The 21,992-nt window shown below is 43.2% G+C and overlaps 1 protein-coding gene across 6 annotated transcripts in view; it reads right to left on the minus strand.

Annotated features, from left to right (window-relative positions):
• The window catches only part of PRUNE2 (prune homolog 2 with BCH domain), a 314,222-nt gene extending 292,671 nt beyond the window's left edge, over positions 1-21,551 (minus strand). For all 6 annotated transcript variants that reach the window (XM_049895199.1, XM_049895201.1, XM_049895197.1 and 3 more), the window contains exon 1: positions 21,328-21,551. In XM_049895199.1, coding sequence (XP_049751156.1) covers positions 21,328-21,363 — 36 coding nt within the window. In that variant the 5' untranslated portion in view covers positions 21,364-21,551. The remainder of the gene's footprint in view (positions 1-21,327) is intronic.
• Positions 21,552-21,992: the final 441 nt, after the last annotated feature.

A 21,992-nucleotide genomic window follows, 5' to 3' on the forward strand; every position in this document is an offset into this window, starting at 1 on the left:
AGACATAGGGTTATTGTGAAAAGTAATTAACATTTAAGGAATTTATATAATGCCCTTACACATGGTAAGGGCTCAAGAAATATTAATTAATATTTCATTTATAACTAAGCCAAGGCCCAAAGAGTTGAAGAAACATACCTCAGTTCACACAGCTGAGGGGGAGCTGTACTTGACATTCTGATTCCACCACCCTTGTTCCTTTCCTTATACCTTGGGCTGCTCGGCTGAGTTGATGGGATGCAAGACAAAAGCATCCATCCAGGCCAGAAGCTTCTTTGTGTTCCCTTTACCAATAAAGGCCCCCTGCATACTTATCTCGACCCATTTCCCCCAGACCTGTCCCCGAGGGCCAAGCCACTGCCTTCTGCACACAAAGCCCTGTATCTCACCTCTGTGCCCTTGTCTGGAGATTTCCAGAAAATCGTACAGCTATCCCCACTCACACATAGCTATAAAATGCTCCGTGGTCACCAAACAAACCCAAGATTTTATGCAACAACTTTTAAAGGACTTTTACTCTGCACAAGGACTGGAAGAGGCAAACACACAGCCTGGATATTAATTTCCCTAACAGAAATCCTGGTGGCATAGCGGTTAAGTGCTACAGCTGCTAACCAAAAGGTAGGCAGTTCAAATCCACCAGGTGCTCCTCTGAAACTCTATGGGGCAGTTCTACTCTGTCCTATAGGGTCACTATGAGTTGGACTCGACTCAATGGCAATGGGTTGTTTTTTGTTTTTTTTAACAGAAATGGTGGCTAGTTTCATTAAGAGGCCAAGAATTAAAAACTCTACGTTCTGTGTTAATTTCTTAAGCTCTGAAACATCAGTCTGTCTGTCTAATAGCTCAAAAACTCGTGGTTTTGGAATCCCCCAATATGCTTTTCAGGGGTCCAGGCACAAAAGTAGCAGAAATCACCATCATCATCACAAAAAGCAAGCACTCAACTATTTTTACTACGGAACAAACACAGTTCTAAGAATTTTATACAAATTTAATCCTCAGAACAGCCTATAGGGATAATCTACGGCTATTCCCAGTTTGTATATGAAGAAACTGAGGCACAGAGAGTTTACAAGATTTTTCTAGGCAGTCTTATTCCATAAATGTTTCCCTGGTGATCTAACGGAACTGACCTTGCTGTCCCAAATGCCTCACTTGGGACAGAGATGTAGCCTGCATGCATCCCAAATGCCTCATCTAAGGCCATGTGTCCAAGAGATGATAAAATGACTAGTGGAGGTTTTCAGGTGGCACAGTAGTTAAAGCACTGGGCTGCTAACCAAAAGTTCGGCACTTCCAATCCACTGAAAACCCTATGGGGCAGTTCTACTCTGTCCTATAGAGCCGCTGTGAGTTGGAATCGACTTGAAGGCAACGGGTTTTGGAATAATATAAAAACCTCCCAAGGAATCTCATGCTTCTTCGTCAAAGTTTTTATTTGGTGAATACCTACCCATTGATATGACCATTAACAGAATGTAAATGTGGTTCTGTACAGTGACGGAGACAATTCTGGCTTCAGGGCACATCGTAGATTGCAATATTATTGTTGTTTCGTAACTGTCCTTCCTGCAGGATGATAATAACACGTCCCTGAGCGATGCCGTGTGACTTGCCACATCCTCCTATTCAAAGAGAATACTTCCCTGCCCACTGACATTGGGCTTGGCCATGTGACTTGCTCTGACTGATGAAATATGCATTGAAGTGGCTTGTTCCAGTTCTGAGTAGAAGCTTTAAGAGCCATTGCTGGATCCCAGGTGTAGAAGGCACAGGGAGCCACAGCTGACCCTCCGCAATTTGTAACATAAGCAAGATATAAACCTTTGTTGTCGAAAGCCACTGACACTGGAGATTTTTGCTACTGCAGCATAAGCTAGCGAACAGTGACTGATACAGTGCAGTGCCTAAGCTGGTTCTGAAAACTCTCAGAGGTCTGCTGATCATCCCCAAACAACCCAAGGTCCCACCAGCCATTCTGGGATCCCCACTGTGCTAAGAAAAACAGAATTCTGTGTTAAGGGAAAAGGAATTGACAAAGGAAAACCACCGTAGGAAATGAAGTGTAAACAAAGAACCCACCAGAGAAGCAGAGTGACTAAGCAAAAGTTATCGACAAAGCAAGAAGGACATAAATAATAAAGGAACACCAGAAATAACAAAGCGTCACATATAAACATGCACCCCTAACAATCTGGAAGGTGGGGACAAGGAAACAGAAAGCAAATAGCATCAAGGCAGCACCGGACTGCCCAAAAGATGATACTTAATTTTTTAACTAAGAGAAGAAAAATAAAATATAATTTAGACAAAGAGACAAAATAAGTAAATAGACTGGAAAAGGGTAAGAAGAACTATGAGCTGTTTTAAGAAAAAAAAAAAAAATTAAGGGGCGGGGGGAAAATGTTTCACTCGTACATTGTTTCCTGCAGCAAATCCTTGGGAAAAGGCCAGTCGTGTGTTTTACTCTTGAGATAATTCAAACAAACCCAGACTCCGGAGCCGTGCATTTTGTAAAACACTGACTGTACCTCAGTTCTCCTTTCCCACTCCCTCCCTAAAGCCCATTAACATATTTATGGTCCCCTCCATGGCTGCCAGGCACTGTGAAGCCAAAGTCCCCATGTTTTATAAGGGCAAAGCATAAGGAATCATCAATGATTTTAACACTGACACATACTAGTCAGTAGAAACATGTCTTAGGCTCAGCACCCACCTTACAGATAATTAGAATTGATGGCTGTGTCTGTATGGTAAGTCTTTTTTTCCTACCAAGTCTTCTCTGACCTGAAATAATGTAACTAAAGACTTAGTCCTTTGGTTTAGATTTGTGAAACCTAGAACCCACGCGGCACTGTCTCATTAGGCATTTCCATCACAGTGTAACGGAGCGGCTGGTAGAACAGTTCAGTGAGGCTGTAACAGCCCCTCTGAGGGGAACACCCCTTGTGGTTTGGGAAGCAATTTCTCTCAACTGCCCAACCTCCTCCATAGTCTAACACACCCTTTAAAGGGGCATGAACAGTATCGCCTGCCTCATAGCAGATAAATGTTCTAGACCCTCACTGCTCAAATAGTCATCTGGGGGCCAGCAGCATCAGCATCCCTGGAGCTTCTTAGAAATGCAGAATCCCAGGCCCCACCCCAAACCTACTGAATCATAATCTGCATTTCAGTAAGATCCCCAAATCACTCCTATGCACACTGAAGTGTAAGAAGTGCTGCTATAAGGACCTCTCTTCCTGAAATACAGGCAGTCCCTGGATTACAAACAAGTTCTGTTCCTAACTCTGTCTTTAAGTTGGCTCTGTACATAAGTCAGAACAGTCAGGTACAGCTCATATCTAACGTCAGTTTGTCTTAGTGTATACTATACAGTGTACACTTCTATGCATAAAAAACCTTAAAGAAACATTTCCAGATACACTAAAACATCTTTAACATAATACAGTAATAATAATAATAATAATGTTTTGATGTGCGTCGCCAAGTAGCGCCCGTTTGTTATTACGAACCATTGTATGTACGTCAAATGTTTCACGTAACAGGTTTACAAGGGTTGGTTCGTAACTGCGGGTTGTATACATAAGTTGTATGGAAGCTGGGGACTGTCTGTAAGTGTGTTATGTCCCTGACGTGTGTTGAAATGGAAGAGTAAGGAGTAAGACTGTCAGGTACTCTTCAGGCACTAGAAATTTACCTCCAGCATTCATTAGTTATCTGCCCTTCGGCAAGTTACGCAGCCTCTCTGAGTCTCAGTTTCCCTCTCTGTAAACGGTGTCTCAGAGGATTGCTAGGAAAGCCTAATTAAACAACATCCGTAGCTGCAGAGTAAATCCTCATTGCTCAAAGATTCCGTATTTGTAAATCCTCCTACTTACTAAAATTTATTTGTATTCTCAAAATCAAGACTCGCTGTGCTTTCACGGTCAGTCATGGACATGCTCGTTGTTGCTGTTGTCGTTGTCAGCTGCTGCTGAGTTCATTCCGATTCATGGTAACCCCAGAGAGGTAAAAACTTTGAGTTGCCCTATATGCATATTGACAACTGTGATGGTTAATTTTATGTGTCAGCTAAGCTGGGCGATGGTGCTCAGTTGTTTGATCAAATGCTAGTCTAGATGCGATTATAAAGTAAATTCATGTGATGAAATCAGTTGACCTCCAAAAGGTCGGCGGTTTGAATCCACCAGGCACTCTTTGGAAACTCTATGAGGCAGTTATACTCTGCACTACAGAGTCGCTATGAGTTGGAATCAACTTGACGGCAATGGATTTGGGGTTTTTTTTGGTTTCAAGTAAAGCAGATTACCTTCCATAATGTGGGTGGGCCTTATTCAATCAGTTGATGGCCTTAAGAGGAAAAAGAGACCTTCCCTAAGGTGTGGTTCTGAGCATGAGACATTTTGCCAGAATACTCTTACTCTTTACTCTTCCCATCACCTAACCTATGGATTTTGGGGGTGCAAGCCTGAAGAAGTTTCAAGCCTGTTATTCGGCCTATGGATTTGGGACTTGCCTGCCCCCTACGATCATGTGAGTCAATTTCTTGAAGTAAATTCCTAGACAGATTGATACGCACATACATAGATGATAGACAGACAGACAGATAGATACAGATAGATAATCACTGGTTCTTTCTACAAAGAACTCTGACTAAGACAACAGCTGAGGTAGAACAAGGTGATTCTTTGCCTCCTTGTTTCAGCTCTCATGATGTACACGAGTGTTCTTTCCACAGTCTGTATATATATATTGGGCAAATCTGCTGCAAAAGACCTCTTTAAAGTGTTAAAAAGCAAAGATGTCACTTTAAGGACTAAGGTGCACCTGACCCAAACCATGGTGTCTTCAATCCCCTCATATGCATACAAAAGCTGGACAATGAATAAGGAAGACTGAAGAAGAAATGATGCCTTTGAATTATGGTGTTGATGAAGAATATTGAATACACCATGGAGTGCCAGAAGAATGAACAAATCTGTCTTGGAAGAAGAACAATCAGAATGCTCCTTAGAAGCGAGGATAGTGAAACCTCATCTCACTTACTTTGGACATGTTTTCAGGAGGGACCAGTCCTTGGAGAAGAAGATCATGCCTGATAATAGAGCAGTCAGGGAAAAAGAGGAAGACCCTCAATGAGATGGATTGACACGGCAGTAGCAAAAAAGGGCTCAAGCATAACAACGATTGTGAGAATGGTACAGGACCAGGCTGTGTTTCATTCTGTTGTATATAGATAGGGTCGCTATGAGTCAGAACTGACTGGACTGCACCTAACAACAACAACAACAGCATGTAAATACAGTGCCACATTTTTCTTATTTTTGTGCTTTTGTTGGTAATTTAGATGTTCAAAATGGCCCCTAAGCATAGTGTCAAAGTTCTGTCTAGTGTTCCTAAGCACAGGAAGGCCATGTAATGTGCCTTACAGAGAAAACCCCTGTGTTAGATACACTTTGTTCAGGCATGAGTTATAGGGACATTGGCTGTGAGTTCAACACTAGTGAATCAACAATATATATTTAATAAGGTGTTTTTAAAAAGAAACACACATTAAAAAAAAAAAAGGTTACATATTGATTGGTTGACGAAAATACTGCTCACAGGAACCTAACCCTGTACTTCCCCTAGGAGCGATGGGTCTGTATTTATTAATTCAGTGATCATGGCAACTCGATATACCATAACTACTGCAACTAATGATAATCTACTGGAGATGTTAATTCTTCTGTCTGTTGACTAAGGGCAGGTTTTGCTGAGGGGTGGGAGACAAGGCTAAGAAGCAGAGAGAAGATGTTTTGAGGAAATGGGAACAGCAAAGCAGAAGGCCCTGTAAGGAATACTGGGCACAGTGAGACACGAGCTTTATCTGAATGTTCCTGTCTGACCCCCATGTTCTCTGCTCTGGTCTTAAAAGCAGGAAGTGTGTTCTGAGATGAGTTGGGTAGCTAAGAGTTGCAGCATGAAAGAACCTACTACCCCACAGCATGCTAATTATTTAGCAGATGCGCATGGGTTAACAATTATATGCCTAAATATCTCAGAGTCACTGATTTCCAGTCCCATCTCAACCCTTACAAGCAGCTATCATTCCCACACATATCCACGGGCACATATTACAGCTTCCCGACATGACGTCTGAAAGGACTTACTGTACCGTACTGCTTCCGTAAAGATTACAGCCTAGAAAACCCTATGGGGCAGTTCTACACTGTCACATGGGGTCACAATGAGTCAGAATCGACCCAACAGCACCTAACAACAAAAACAGCATATTCTGTTCGCCAGTAGATTTCTCTAAGAAAATCTTGTTAAGCTTTTAAGATGATGCGTGACCTATAAACTTAAAATTTTCATTAACACAGAATTTCGACACCAGACTAATTGAAGTTCTGTCTTCCTAAGTTTCCTTTCAATTGTGTTTGGATCGTTCCGTCCACTTCTTTCACCAGGGTGAATTAATCAAGCTCCTAGGAAAAACTGGAGAACATAGGCAACCCAGGACCTCTAGCCACAGTCCACTGTGTTTGATGCATCTTTGTCTTTGTACGTATTGATTTCAGCAATCCTGGCATCTCGGTCGCACTATGGCTGTAAGAAAGGTTGGTCCAGGGATATACGCACTTCTCACCTGCTAATCAGTTGCCATGGAGTCAATTCTGACTCATGGCAACCTCATGGGCTCCAAAGGGTTTTCAATGGCTGATTTTTTGGAAGTAGATCGCGCCAGGACTTTCTTTAGAGGCACCTCTGGGTAAACTAGCTGAGCGCTTAACCATTTGCACCACTCAGGGACTCTACATGTGCTTTTTAATAGGAGTGTTTTTGAAAGAATTCAGCATATACTACATCACTAAACTAAATCAAATCGAGCTAAAATTAGTCCCTATTGCATCAATGTGGAGTGCATCTAGGCTTCCAAAACACCAAACCCATTGCTGTCGAGTCGACTCCGACTCATAGCGACCCTACAGGACAGAGTAGAACTGCCCCACAGAGTTTCCAAGGAGAGCCTGGTGGATTTGAACTGCTGACCTTTTGGTTAGCAGCTGTAGCACTTAACCACTACGCCACCAGGGTTTCCCGTCTAGGCTTATGGGCTGTTAATGAGTATGATTCAGAGGGAGAAGTAGCGAGAGGAGGTGGAGAAAGAGATAAGCTAGAGTGAGAATCTGACAGGAAAGAGCTCGTTATAGGCAATTAAACTTCTCCCCGATAACATAGATCTCTTAGCTGAAGCTGACAGAAGCAAAACCCAGTCAGCTGTGCCCCATTTACAGGTGTGCCGGTGATGCTCACAGGTCCTCCAGAGACCCTGCGTCTCAGGCATCTCCTTCTCATCACAGGTGACACTCAGCAGAACGTGAGCAAGATCTCCAGAGCCCAAGAAGCTCAGCATGTTTCCACCAGTGACACATTCATTAATCTCACACTTCCCAACTGTACATCACAGTCCACCACACGAAGCTCCAGAGCTCTGTAGACTTGTTTCCCTGCAATGAGGCAAACAGCTTCAGCACGAGTGTATTTCACCTGTGAATGTTCTCCCCTCAGAAAAGTGTACTGCATTTGTGCTCCGCCATTTTCTTTTATGGAGATGAAGCCAAACCACCAAACTTGCAATGAAACCCTCAAACTATCTTTTGAGAATATCGACCGAATTTTTGTTCCCACAGATGTTATTAGTGGCAAAGGCTTGAAAATCTGAAACAGATTCTACACCCAGTTCTGCCACTTACTGGCTCTGTGTCCTAGGGCAAGGCTGGATTTAAACTTGGCCTTGTTCTTCTCAACTGCGAAATAGATATAATAACATCTGACCTACCCAGGGTTCATCAAATGAGATTATATCAGTAAAATCAATTATGAAGTGCTGCTACAGGGTCACTATGGGTCAGAATCAACTTGACGGCAAAGGATTTGGTTTGGTACATATGAGGTTGCCATGAATCAGAACCAACTTGACAGCAACGGGTTTGGTGGTTTTTTTGTTTGTTTTTATATTATGTTCTGAATTATCACACCAAGTATAATAGCACACCAAGTATAACTAGTTTGAATGAATCCTTTTTAAATAATTAAGCAAGGAAGTGAAAAAGAGAAAGTGTTTTTTGTAGTCAGATTCTATCTCATGGTCTCAAATTTCAGAGCTGTAACTAGCACAGCACAGAATGAGTTATAATACGCTTAATTCAGCAGCAACACACTTTCAGATTACTTGTTCAGATCCATGATTTACAAAATTAGCAGAGTGCCCTCCCCACGATGCTGTAGTCCCTCAAACGGGTCAGGAGCACAGGCCTAGCTGTCTAAGATGCCTGTTCAGCTCTGTCACAATGTCTTTAAATTTGGGGGATTTCATCCAGAAATCCATTTTAGAAAGATTTATCAAGAAATTTGCAAATATAGTATAGTGAAACCTGTGAGAGCCAGAATTCAACAGGACTGCCTTGTTTTTCTGGGTTTCGAATGTTTTCCACCTTTGACAGGGCATAGTCTTACTACTTTTCTATCTCTCCTTTTAGTGGAAAATATTTGAGTTTTCCTTCTCTTGAGTTGCTGCCTTACACAGGTTCCGGCTTTTGCGGGTTTTACTGGATTTATATCTTTTGCCCTAATAATTTCAAAAGCTATTTCAAACACGTGATCTTAAACAGGGTAAACATTTTATGTACAAAGATGTTAACTATAATATTATTAACAATGACCAAAAAAGGGGAGCAAACAAAATATTTAACCCTAGTATATATTCTTTATTAAACAGTACACTATTATTTAAAATGTTGATTCCACATACTCTGCAATAACATTTTTAAAATTTAATAAACAATGTTAAGCAAAATAAAAATCAGGATACTAAAATGCATGAATACTTTATTTACAACTTTTTTTTTTTAATCCTGTGCACAGGGAAGAAAGACTGAGAAAACTACTTGGCAACATGTTAGCAGTAGTTATGTTTCAATGAAAGTAGGTAGCCTTTATTTTTAATTTCCATTTTTTCTCATGTCCGTGGGGAATTGTTCCACTTGCCTCAATTTTTTAAATTTGTTTTAGCGTTCATTATTTTATGAATAAACAAAGCCTGAAACATAATAATATAAGGAGGCTGAAATACAAAAGATTAAAATTCTTCTATTTCAATGTTACTGAACTATGATTCAAAAATAATTTCAGATTTAAAGGTCTGTGATTCTATAATATTTAAAACAACTAACAGTTAGTTATGCTGCAAGAAATCAGTGAAAAAAAAAAAAAGGCCATGGCTTTATAGTGCTGTGTTTTAAAATGTCCATACCACACCCTGAAAGGATGGGTCAGGAAGTTCCCAGTCTGGCATAGTGATAAGGACGGCTGAGTATTAATCTTTCTCTATAAATCTTTGTTGGAGCAAAAGTCCAAGAGGCCAATAGTAATGTGTGGTTCAGTGTTTACTAGACTCATCAAAGCATCATATGCAATATAATAAATGTTATCATATGAAATCCTTTGTGTATGAATTGGCTTTTACTGAGATGCTGTCTTTGGTCAGAAGGCTGTTTGGACATGAAGTAATTCCACAGAAATGAGAATTACATTTTTTCTCCATAAAGCTCAGAGTAACTTAATGGAGGGCTAATAAATTTTTCAAAGTGTTTTAAAAGCCAGTTCTGGGACGGCATTTTGCGCTGCATCCGCCACGGTGAGTTTACTCCTGGTCTCTCCTGAAGATTGCAACCAAGAGCAATGGCACTTGAGGCCACAGTACAGGAGTGTCAGCCAAGTGGCCCGTACGATCACTTATGAAACCACAGAAATTGTGATGGGTCATGCACAGCTTTATTTTAGGGTCTTACAAAGCACATTCACAGGGAAGTGGTGAAGAAATAGCCAGCTCGAAAATAAAATGTCTCCTTCTAATTCATCTTGGTCTATGACCTGCATATAGTGCCGAATATCAGGCTTTCACTTTGCCCACAATCCAAAAACAAACAAAAAAAGTTTTCCCAATCATCTCAGTACACACTCAAAAGATAAAGCAAAACCTGAATTAAAGCTTGGGCTTGCACAAGGATCAGTTGGAATACAGGCCACCTTTCCATGCTGAAATCCCACACTCCAAAAGGAGGTGGTCTTAGATACCTGTTTATATGGTAGCCCCCAGGGGTGCGAGAATCCTGTCCCATGTTTTAGTCAGGAGATGCAGCACCCAGACTAAACAAACCAAACTGCTAAGGGCCAGAGGGAAGACGGGAGTTAAAGAAGCAGAGAATAGGAAGCAGAGAGTCATTTGCCCCTTCCCTCCCTGAAGAAGGGCTCAGGGACTCTGCCTTCCCCGGGGAATCATCAGCCACGTGTCCTCTCAGACGTGATCCTCCACCTGCCGTGACATTTCTCTGTCTTCTCAGAGTCAGGTGCTAGTCTGGCCAGCACCACTGTCCAATAGCTACAGAAAATGTGTACAGAGAGTACGGAGGGAAGCAAAAGGCTTTTAATGCTCTTCTTTTCCATTTTGGAGATCAAGAGGCAAGCACACACATTTCCTTTTTTGCATCCTTTAATTAATTTATAGGAGATACTTTTTCACAGCAAAAAAATTGGACCTTATTGAATTGATGCTCATTTTACCAGTTACTGTCGAGTCAGTTCCAACTCATGGGGACCCCAGGTGTGTCAGAGTAGAACTGAGTTCCACAGGGTTTTTAATGATGATTTTTTGGAAGTAGATTGCCAGGCCTTTCTTTCAAGGCACCTCTGGGTGGACTTAAACCTCCAACCTTTCAGTTAGCAGCCAAACATGTTAATAGTTTGCACCGCCAAGGGCCTCCATTGAATTGATGAGCTTTCTTTAAATAAGTAAATAAAAACATTCATTCTAAAAGTCCCATTTCTTCAACTGAGGGTGAGAAAAGGCTCCTATGGGTGGGAGCTTTTCCATAAAAACCTTTCAAATAATTGCAAGTCCTTCAGCAGTCTATCCCACCCTCTCAGGCTTTTCTCGGAGATTTTATTTTACAGGCCTAGGGTCATGCTGAGGCTTTTGCTGTGAAGGCCAGAACCAGGTTTAGATCTCAACTCAGGATGGGAGTGGGAAAGGGGGCTGCTCACATTCTTTACTTGCCACAGGTCTATTTATGCCTCCCCTCATCAGGCTGAGCTACGGCTGTCAACCAAAAGGTCAGCAGGTCAAATCCACCAGGCATTCCTTGGAAACTCTATGGGGCATTTAGTTCTACTCTGTCCTATTTTATATATAGGGTTGCTATAAGTTGGAATCCACTCGATGGCAACTGGTTTGATTTGGTTTGGTTTTCATTAGGCTCATTGTTTTAGAACCATCTTCCTCCATCCTGACTCGCGATTGCTTGTCATAAACCATGCCATTTCACATACCTGGCTTCACTCAAGAACAAGCTCGTCTATACAAGTGACTTTCCAGACAACTGAAGCTTACTTTTCATGAGCCAATTTCTTTTCCAGTTTTTTCTTTTTTAATGACCTGCATTGGAAATTTTCCTGAAATTGATTACGCACGTCCCTCCTCCCCCTTTCTTCCTAAATAGAACATTAAGCTTAAATGACCTTTTTTTTTCCTTTATTATTCAGGGTCATTACCGTGAACATCAGTTATATACTTTACGTCATTGGTGTTATGTTCCCCTGAGGCTGTGCAGGTATTTAGGACCAATCACTGGAAAAGGACATCATGTTTGGTAAAGTGTAGGGTTGGCAAAAATGAAGGAAACCTCAATAAGATGGATTGAACCAAAAGCCACAGCAACGGACTCAAAACACACCAACGATCATGAAGATGAGGCAGGGCTGGAAACGTTTAGTTCTGTTACACATAAGGTCTCCATGAGTCAGAGCCAACTCAAGTGCAACTAACATCAACAACCCTGCACCCATGGGCCTGGGTCTGTTTCTTTTAGGTTCTGTTTGATTTGGGTTTTCTTTGTACAATTCCCTCCTTGTAATTTTCCAGCTATTACAGCCTTTAGCAACCACCTCTCTTTCCATCCAAACTTGTAAATATTGCGTCAAAGCAAATATCAAATAATAAGGATGATGATAACTACCATTTGTGCATCTTTGCTGTGTGCCTGGCATTCTTCTGAATGATTTACAGGTATTATCTCACAAATAGGCTCAGAGATAGAGTTTAGGGGATATTCCTGTGAGAAAAGAACTAATTTTAATGATATTTTTCAATAGTTCATTTTAACTGCATGAAGGAAAGCTGGCTTTGCCTAATTCTCCCTTAAGGTGACTTTGGGTTGGTTGATGCTGCCAGATAAATGAACTCCAGACACCCGAACTGTTGCACTTAAAACTCATTTCACCCTAAATTTTGGAAGGCTTTCATCTATGCCCTACCACTTCTCAAACTTGTTTCCTCTCTAAATCCCTTTATCCTTATCTTTTCTTCTATTTCTCTTCCCATTCCACTCCACCTTCCTTCTTTCCTTTCTCCTCGTTTTCCTTCATCCTACAAATGCCTTGAGCATAACCAGTAGGATTCTGAGGCACAGAAGCCAGAAGACTCAGGAGCAAAAGTAGGCTCAGCACACACTGAGAGCTGCATTCTCCGCCTAGCTTTCCTCCTTCCTAGCTGCGTCACCTTGGACGAGTTCGTCCTACCTCACAATCAACTGATTGATTAATCAGTCAGCCCATCAGAGTAATTCTTAAGATCTTCAACAAGAGAAAGATAATAATGAAGAAATCTCCAAAATCAAAGGTTGGGCCAACAACCTTGACAGTAAATAAGGGACAGCTTCAAACTCTTTCAAGAATGTATTGTCATTATTAAAAATTCACTATTCTTAGTCACTCTAAGAGCTAGACAGACACCCCATTTTTTATAAAAATTTTTCAGTCTTTTATTTTTTCTTTCAATTAGACATACAGTAAGAAAAGTCTCATGGCTTATTCAACCAAATCATAAACAGCCTGGGACCATCTTTCTCTCATAGCAGGTATTCAACAATATTGGTTCATTGCTTGGTTGTCCAAGAGTTTTTAGAATAAAACAGTCGACACAGAAACGAACCCCTCTTGGGTCGAAATAAAAAATACATACGCAAACTCATGATCTATGTAGTCACTCAACTCTCCTATAAACCTGTCATGTTCTTTTCTTTTAACTTAAAGGGAGCTAAATGTTCCAGGAGATCTTGTAGGAAGACTCACTTGTGCTATTGAGGAAGAAAGAGCCCTGAATTGGGGTCAGGAGATCCGGGGGCAAATACCAACTCTGCTCTTTTTCAGCTGGGTAATCCTGGAGTCCCTGGGTGGTGCAAATGGTTAACACTCTCCCTGCTAACCAAACGCTGGATGTTCAAGTACACCCAGAGACACCTTGGAAGAAAGGCCCGGTAATCTACTTCTGAAACCAGTCATTGACAACCCTCTGGAGCACAGTTCTACTCAGACACACATGGGGTCGCCCTGAGGCAGGGTAGACTTGAAAGCAACTTTTTTTTAACCTTAGGCAAACTCCGTACCTCACCTCACTAAGCCTGGGTTTCCTCAACTACAAAATGAGAATAACAACACCTAACTCACAAGACTATTGAGAGGCGGAAGGGGTTTTCAGTGAAAAGGTGCATCTCTTAGAACATACACAGATATTCAACAAATTTGAGTTGGACTGAAGGGAGCTAAGAATTGTCCCTGTCTCTGAAATGTAAGCAGGGCTTCCTGGCTCTCTACTCCCCTAGTGGTCCTTTGATGCTTTTGTAATTGTGGAGAACAGATTCTCATTTCACTACATGCACACCTGCAATAGTTCTATGAGGCGAGTGCCAATATTATTCCCATTTTACAGATGAGGAAACTGACTCACAGTGACACTAAATAACTGAGGTTGAATGACGAGTAAGTAAATGGCAGAGTCAGGATTTTAAATCAGGCATCTGGCTCCAGAGCCCACACTCTTAGTCTCCATGCTATCTTGCATTTACGGGGCCAAAAATAAAAATCCAAAACTCATCCTCTATGGAAATCTTCCAGCATCCAATTTAGGACGAGTGACCTCTACTTCAGGCTGCCTCAGGGTTTCCAAGTTCTGGAAATAAAAATGTGTGGTCCATGCTGTTCCCAGGGAGGTCACCAATCATTAAGGATGAGAAAACTGTTAAGATGTTGATTGTGATCATGTCAGCTTTCACCCTCTTGTTTCAAGCCCCTAGAGACCTGGTGTCATACTGGTTAAAGAGCTCAGCTGCTAATCAAAAGGTCAGCAGTTCAAATCTACCAGCTGCTCCTTGGAAACCCTATGGGGCAGTTCTACTCCGTCCTTTAGGGTCACTATGTGTTGGAATCAACTTGACAGCAATGGGTTTGGTTTTTTGGTTTACTATGTGCTTGTGGGAGAAAGATGTGGCATTCTGCCTCCGTAAAGATTTACAGTCTTGGAAGCCCTGTGGGAATGTTCTACTCTGACCTACAGAGTCACTATGAGTCAGAATTGACTCAACGGCACAGGTTTGGTTGGGTTTAATATGTGCTTTGTGCAAGGCTCTTGCCTTATGGTTTCATTCATTCTAGAAACACTCATGGAACATCAGGCACCCTGGGGATACATGGTGAACAAAATCATAGAGTCCCTATTCCCTGCTCTCCTCAAACTCACATTAATCAGACAAACATGCCCAATAAAGATATAATCACAAGCTAAATGGCCTAAAAACATTTAACAAAAGAACCTTAGACTGATCGAGTGGAATTATTCAGCAAACACTTTCCTGAACAAGTATGGCCTTATATGAAGAAGCAGGAGTTATCTAAGCCAAGAGGAGAAGTCAGAAGAAGCTGAAAAGCAGACTGGACTCAATCTCAGGGTCGTGCTAAGAGTGCTGTCCATTCACCTAAGAACAATGGGAAATGATTATGAGGTTTCAAGAGTGTGATGTCAAGTTGTTAGGATTAGATATTTTCAGACTGATCTCTTGGGCAGCAGTGTGGACAGTGGTTTGCAAGCCGCTACTGTTATTCAAGTGACTTAGCAATACCTGGGATACAGCGGCTGGGGAGGTGATGAAGGAGAAGAAAGTTTCCATTTGGAGAAAATAGATGAAGACTGATGATGCCATTCACAGAGACCGGAACTGCAGAAGAAGACAGGCTTGAGGGTGAGGGGATAGAGTCGGCCATGGTTCCAGGGTCTGTGCTAAGGGCCGTAAGTACAAGGTTTGGGCTTTACAACAATGCTGTAAAGTAGGTATCATTTATGCCATTTTTCAGATTAACGATCCAAGTCTGTGTTATCAGCTTAATTTTTCTAACACTGACTTTGTGGGTCTGATTTTTCAGGGCAATCTAGAACCCAATTAGCCATACAAGTGCTAGTTTTTGTTTTTGTTTGTTTTTTTCATTTAAGTACTCTTTAAAGATTACCTTTCCCTGAAAACCAAAGTCACAGGCTTAGAAGGAAATGGATTTGGGACATTGCCAGCAATTTTGAGTAGACTACTCTCTGGCCTCTGACAGGGCAGCCACGTATGACTGCTCAGCTTGTGTATTGCACAGACCTAGGGGGTGTCACTCATATCAAAGTCCCTGCGAATGATGCCTCCCGAATATGTCAGTCCTGCCCCTCCCCAGTTTACTTTAAAAAAAAAAAAAACCCAAACTCCATGACTTTCCCCTAAATCCCAGAACTGAAGAAGAATCATCCTGCTGCCTCCAACAGCCTACGTCCAGAACAACTAAATGGTGCCCAGCGAACACCACCAACTGCTCTGCATAGATCACAATAGAGAGTCTCAACAGAGTGGAAGAAAAATGAAGAATAAAATTCAAATTCACAAAAAAAGGTCAGACTTACTGATCTGACAGAGACTGGTGGAACCCAAAACTATGGCCCCTAGATACCCTTTTAACTCAGAATCAAAGTCACTCTCAATGTTCGCCCTTCAAAGATTAAACAGGGCTATAAAACAAACAATAACACATGTGAGGAACGTGCTTCTTAGAAATGGGCAACACCTGCCCAAAAGCAATGACAAGAAGGCAGGAAGGGACAGGAAAACTAGACAAATGGAAACAGGGAACCTGGGGTGGAGAGGGGGAGAGTGCTGACACATTGCAGGGATTACAACCAACATCACGAAACAATTTTGTATAAACTATTGAATAAGAAACTCTATAATTTGCTCTATAAACTGTCACCTAAAGCACGATAAAAAAAAGAAGAAGACTCAAAGACCAAGGCTACATCATGCATTTTACCTCTCCGGTTCCCTAATGTTCCTTTCTTTTTTGTTGCCCTCATACAGACCCAGGTATTCCTCCCTCACCCTTTTCTCTGCTCAGCTTGCACTCCAGAGAGGAGTGAACTAAGGGAAGAGTGATGCCTTTATCACTAGCCCGCCATTGCTTACAAGAGCTCCCCCCACTGGTACAACCAACACAAAATGCTGTTAATATCTATCAAGAAAATGACTACATACAGACAGATTATAACAAAACTGTCACCTTTTTTACCGAGTTGACATAAAACATTCCCCAAATCACTGGCTAAAGGGTACCTGAATCTCCTGATCACACATCCTCCAAGACCCAGGGTGCTGTCTCAATGCTGGGAACCAATTCTTACCTTTGAGGCAGGCTCATCCACTCTGAGATCTCTTTACTCTGAAAAAGTGTGGTTCTTCTCCGAAGACCCTGGGACTCAGCCAATCCAGTTCTCAGATGGAAGGCTCGGATAGTTAGAAATGGAGCTAACTCTGGGTCTAAAGCCATCAAGGGCTCATTTCTCATCAGAACCTAAGGGGGTGGCAGGGCACCACCTGCCCTGAAGAGCTTTGGATTCCTGAGTTCCCTGCTCATAATGCTCTGGGAAGGGACACAAGTCCTCTCGAGTGCACCTGCCCTCGCCTGCAGTGGGGAGGGAGCTGGTCCCGTGGTCTCTGATGGGAATGAGCTCAGCTCCTCAAATGAGACCGCTGGCCAGTTTCCCCGTCATCACCAGCCCTTACCGCAGCAGCCCTTTCAAAGATACGACGCATTCAATAAAGATGCTTCTTCATTGTCACACACACAGAAGCCTCCTTCTCTATAGGACATCAGGAAGAACATCCTCCTCGAATTTCCAATCAAAATGACATTCTGCAGACATGCTGCAGTGTTTTTCTTTGTTTTTTTTTTTTAAAGCCCATCTCCTGCATCAATTCTAACGTGGTTTTCATTTAGAGTTTTGAATATGCTTTTTTGTCCCTATGCCACACACCACAGGCACTTAAGTTGCCCAGAATTTTTCCTCTACAGAAATCCATGTATTGGCTAATACCCACTGCAGAAAGGAGCCCTTCACCCACAGCTGTCACTGCTGAGGGGGCAGGTGCACCCCACAGACGGCAGGGCTGACCCCTCTCCCACCCTCTCTGTGAAAACAGCATTCCTGGGACATTGGTGTGTGCTACACCCTTCCAGGCAGCAGCTGACAGTCCACCCCAGGCTGGCTCATGACCTACATCTTAGGGCATGTGGGCTGCAGTGACCCCCACCCCTTAGCAGCTGTTAGAACTGCATCAGCTGGTGGTGTTCTGGGTGGTGTGGATGACTCAGCTGCCAGTCTACCCGTGCAAGAACCCTGACTTCCTGCAGCCAGAGCCCCAGAGCTCTCTATCAGTTCCAGATGATTCTACATTTACTTTATTCACATGAACTTGGACCATTTACCACCATGCAGCCTTCTTTGCCCTGAATACTTTTCTTCACTGACCCATTACGAAGTTGGAAGACACTTCCCAAATCACAGCCCAGGGTATCAACTTCTCTAGCCACTGGAAATGGTATAAGTGAGAATGAAAAGTATGGCTAAAATTTATGGATGGACTTAAAACTAGACGCTTTGACCTCTGTTCCTATTCCAGCTCTGAATGAGCAGATAGAGGAAAAGCCAGGTGGACACCAGGAGAAGAAAAAGAAAAATATGTTCTGACTTTCATTTCTAGTTCTAGTAATGAGTGTCCAGATGAGAAACTTAACCAGGTTCTCACATCAGCGGGCAGGACAAGGCCTGGCGGGCTGGGTAGTGAGTATTCCCCTTTCATTACCACCTCTGCTAGCTGAAGATATTGCTCACAGACCACCTTCTCTACTACCTTCTCTTTACCGTTTTTAACAATCATTGTGTCTACTCTGTATTAGTCATGCCACGTTTGTCAACAAGGTGCCATTTTGGGAGACCGCTTGAGAGGGAGAGGCCACTTCCCCTGCCACCCTCTGCCTTCAGCTAAGGTTTGTTCACAACCACCCAAGCCTGCCCTAACCAAGCAGAAGGCAGGCCTCTTCTAGAAGCATTTGAGCCCAGGCAGGGGCGGCCCTCTGAGGGCACACTTGGGTGTTGATTTTGCCATTTCTGATAAACAGATAGCATGTATTCTTGGGAAGGAGGGGTGTGTATTGGAAGGGAGACTGAAGGAAAAGGGAGATACAATGAGATTATGTCGGTGAATCTGCCTCAGTTTAAGGACTAAAAGGACCAGACTGGAATGAAAAATGGAATTGAGAGAGTGCTTGTCCAACTTCAACAGAAATAAGTTCCAAACTATGTGACAAGAATCCAAAAACACCCTCTCCTCTTCAAAGATTTCTGCTCAAGCCAAGGGTCTGGCCTAGAACAGGGGAGCTTCTCCTCTCTACCCAATGACAAATGAATAAAAATGATCCCAGTCAGGGGAGAAAACACCCACAAAGAATTTCTCCAAAGGTCTGACTTTTAGAGATTTGATCTATGGTAACAGCAATTCTATCTTGCAATTTAAAATTCCTTTTTTTTATTGGAAAGTGCTCAGCTGCTAACCAAAAGGTCGGCAGCTGGAACTCACTGGCCGCTCCACGGGAGAAAGATGTGGCAGTCTGCTTCCATAAAAATTACAGCCTTGGAAACCCGATGGGGCAGTTCTCCTCTGTCTTATACGGTTGCTATGAGTCAGAATAGACTCGACAGGTTTAATGATGACGAGGTTACATTAGGATTTGGAAGGGACGTTGGCTATTGCAAACCATTAAAAAGATACATAAAATGCGCACAGAATATCAAGACAGGAAGCCAAGTAGGTAGAGAAAAACTGGTAATCAGGCTTTTTTGGAGTAAGCAGAGATAAAAAATCTATATTTAACTTCTGATGGATAACAGCTTCCGCATAACTCCTAAATTCTGTCTGGTCTAATAAGGCTAAAGTGAAAGCCAGCATGGTAAATTATTCTCTTTAAAATGGTTTCTAAAGGATTGACCTAATTAAAAAAAAAAAATCCTACCATTTTATTATGAATAAACTTCCCATAAATGAATGACATAATTATTGACTTGACTTTTCCTCCAAAGCCAAAAGCAAAAGGTTATCTACTACTACATTTGAATGCTGCACACTAAGTAAAAATTTTAGTCCCTAGAAAATGTCATTAATCAGGAGACATGTGACACCAAAAGCCACCAAAACACCTCTGCTGTGGCTGAATATGAAAGGCTAATCACGATCTCTAACAAGAAACCAATTCCAGGAAAAAAAAATTAGCAGTCACTGTTCTGGCTAAAGCAGGAAATTCGGAACAGTATTCAAACAACTGCTTCTGTTTCCTGTTTTTCTTTTTAATGATGTTGAGCAATTGCTCGTCTAATGAAGGGACTCAGTAAATAAACGTACACATTACTTTAAACTGATTACTCCGGAATAGGGAATTTTTCCATTTCAGCAATTGCTCTTTAGAAAGCAGGCAAGCTTCTTACTCACATCAGGCCACACAATCTAAAAGCTTACTGTTAAAATATCAACTAAATGGCATGGGAGAGAAAGGAAAAGTGCAGTCCAAAACTGTGTTTATTATTGGTCACCGTTCACTTTCATCCAAAAGAAAAAAAGTGTTGCCAAACATGACTTCCATATTTGGTCATTTTCATCCCATTATTAGGCAAAGACCAAAGAGCAGACTTATACTTTCAGAAATGCAAATGAGTTTTCTGCCATCAGTCTTCTCCTTCATGTGCTCAAGTCAAAATAAGAAGGGGTCAGCAATAAACACAAAGATGATCGCGAACTTTCTCAATTCTGAAACCCCCCACAAATGCTCAACTCTGGGGCAGGCTTACTGTATATTAACATAAGTCAACTTTGCTTTTCTTTTTTTAAGACACTTACAGTTAGATCATTGTAAGGATCACACCTCCGTCTGCACTCTGAATGGCGGCGTGGGCACCTTTTCTCTCTCCCTTCCTGCACTTCCTTTGTTGTTCCAGGGTAAATGAGTTACAGTAACAACCCTGCAAACATCCTGCCATGTGAGTGAGACGTCACCTTAATGCAGAGTTTTCTATTTTGGCTTCCATGAAGGTTTAAAGGTTAAAGGCATCATAAATTATGCATTTCCTCCTATGCTGGGCCCATAAAAGGTGCTTTCATTGTTCATTAAAGATAATGCTTCTAAATGGGCAGTGGCTTTTTTTTTTTTTTAAGTGCCAAAACACAAACATTTCCATTATGTTTATTTTCTACTGGCTATGCTGGAGAGCCAGAACAGTTTGATATTTGGAAACTGCTAGAGTCTGTTGTTCCAGAATGTGTAACAACTGTCAACACACACAGTTAAATTATGGTTCACTATTTGGACAGTGATACAGTAGAATACACTCAGCCAACATGCTGATCTCCTCCCAGGAGGACAACAGTCTGGCAAACCCTTTATCACCAGCAACAGTTGGGGCTTTCCCCTCTGCCACTGCCCGAATTTACAGATCTGAATAGGGCAAGAGATTGGAGAGACCACCGTATACACTAACCTAACTCCGCCACCTGCACAAGTTCCATGGAGGGGGGGATCCTCGGATCAACTGCAGGATGGCACACGTCCTTCCTAGTCCACACCCTAACTTCCTCACTTACATTTTGCCTCCTACAGCTACAGTACTGTCCTAAGGGATTCTTCTCCTTTTACACCCGCACGTACTGCATCTGCAGAAGGCTAGAATCTTCTCCTCCAAGAAGACCACACCCATTCATCCCCTAGACTCCCGGATCAATCTGCAGATTTGGCTGGAGGGCCTCTCTCCAGTCTCAGGCAACGGGAACCAAAGCAACTCAACTTCAGCCAGGCCAAGACCACCCTCAACTCTGCACCTGGTCTAGCTGTGATGGAAGACTCTAGCCACAGACTGTCTGCTGTAAGGACCGGAGGTCCAGAGATTCTTGCCAGGGTACAGCCTGTTCCCCCTGGCAACTAAGTGGCAAAGTTGTTCCTTCCTCTTCTGCTGCAAAGCCCTTTCCTCTCCATCAACACGCACCCACGCGCGCGCATACACGCACATACACACAGAGCCTTGCTCTTCCAACTTACCAGTTTGGACTTGGCACGCTGCAAAAATTCTTCCATGTCGCTGCGCGAGGTTGGACCCAGGGGTACCCGGAGGGGCGCAGAGGGAGCGCTCCGCCGGGGGAGAGGTGCGGGGTCGCGGGGAAGTGGCCCGCCCGGCGAAGCGGAGACACCGGCTGCTCCCTCCAGCCGCTCAGAGGCGGCTGAGGCTGTGGCAGCGCCCTCGGCTGTCTCGGCCCAGGGCTCCCCCGCCCTCCCCCCGCACCGCGCCCCACCACCCGCTCTGTGCGCCCGACTCTGCCCTAATAAGGAAAGTGGGTGTGCCTCCCGGGAGCCCCTGGGCGCGTCCGCACTCTTGCTGACACGCGCCTCCAGGACCAGGGCGCAGGGCCGGGGCGCAGAGGCGGGGGTGTTGGGCGATGGCGAGGGGCTCCTCGGCCAATCGCAGGGCCCGGCTTCGGCCTCCTGACGTGGCGCGCCGAAAGATGCTGCAACCATGGACAGCGCCCAGAAGTGCGAGCCAAGTGCAAGGGGCTGCTGCAGAGGGAAGCTCTGCCGCAGGCACCGCCGCTGTCAGAGAGGGGAGGTGGGAAGCGAGAGCGAGGGGAAACAGGCCCCGGGGGAGCCCCCCTCCTCGGCCAGAGCCTCCCAGGCTGGCTGGCGCGCTACAGAGAGCTCCAGCGATCACT

This window comes from Elephas maximus, chromosome 9, assembly GCF_024166365.1.
Source record: "Elephas maximus indicus isolate mEleMax1 chromosome 9, mEleMax1 primary haplotype, whole genome shotgun sequence".
NCBI classification, from domain to species: domain Eukaryota; kingdom Metazoa; phylum Chordata; class Mammalia; order Proboscidea; family Elephantidae; genus Elephas; species Elephas maximus.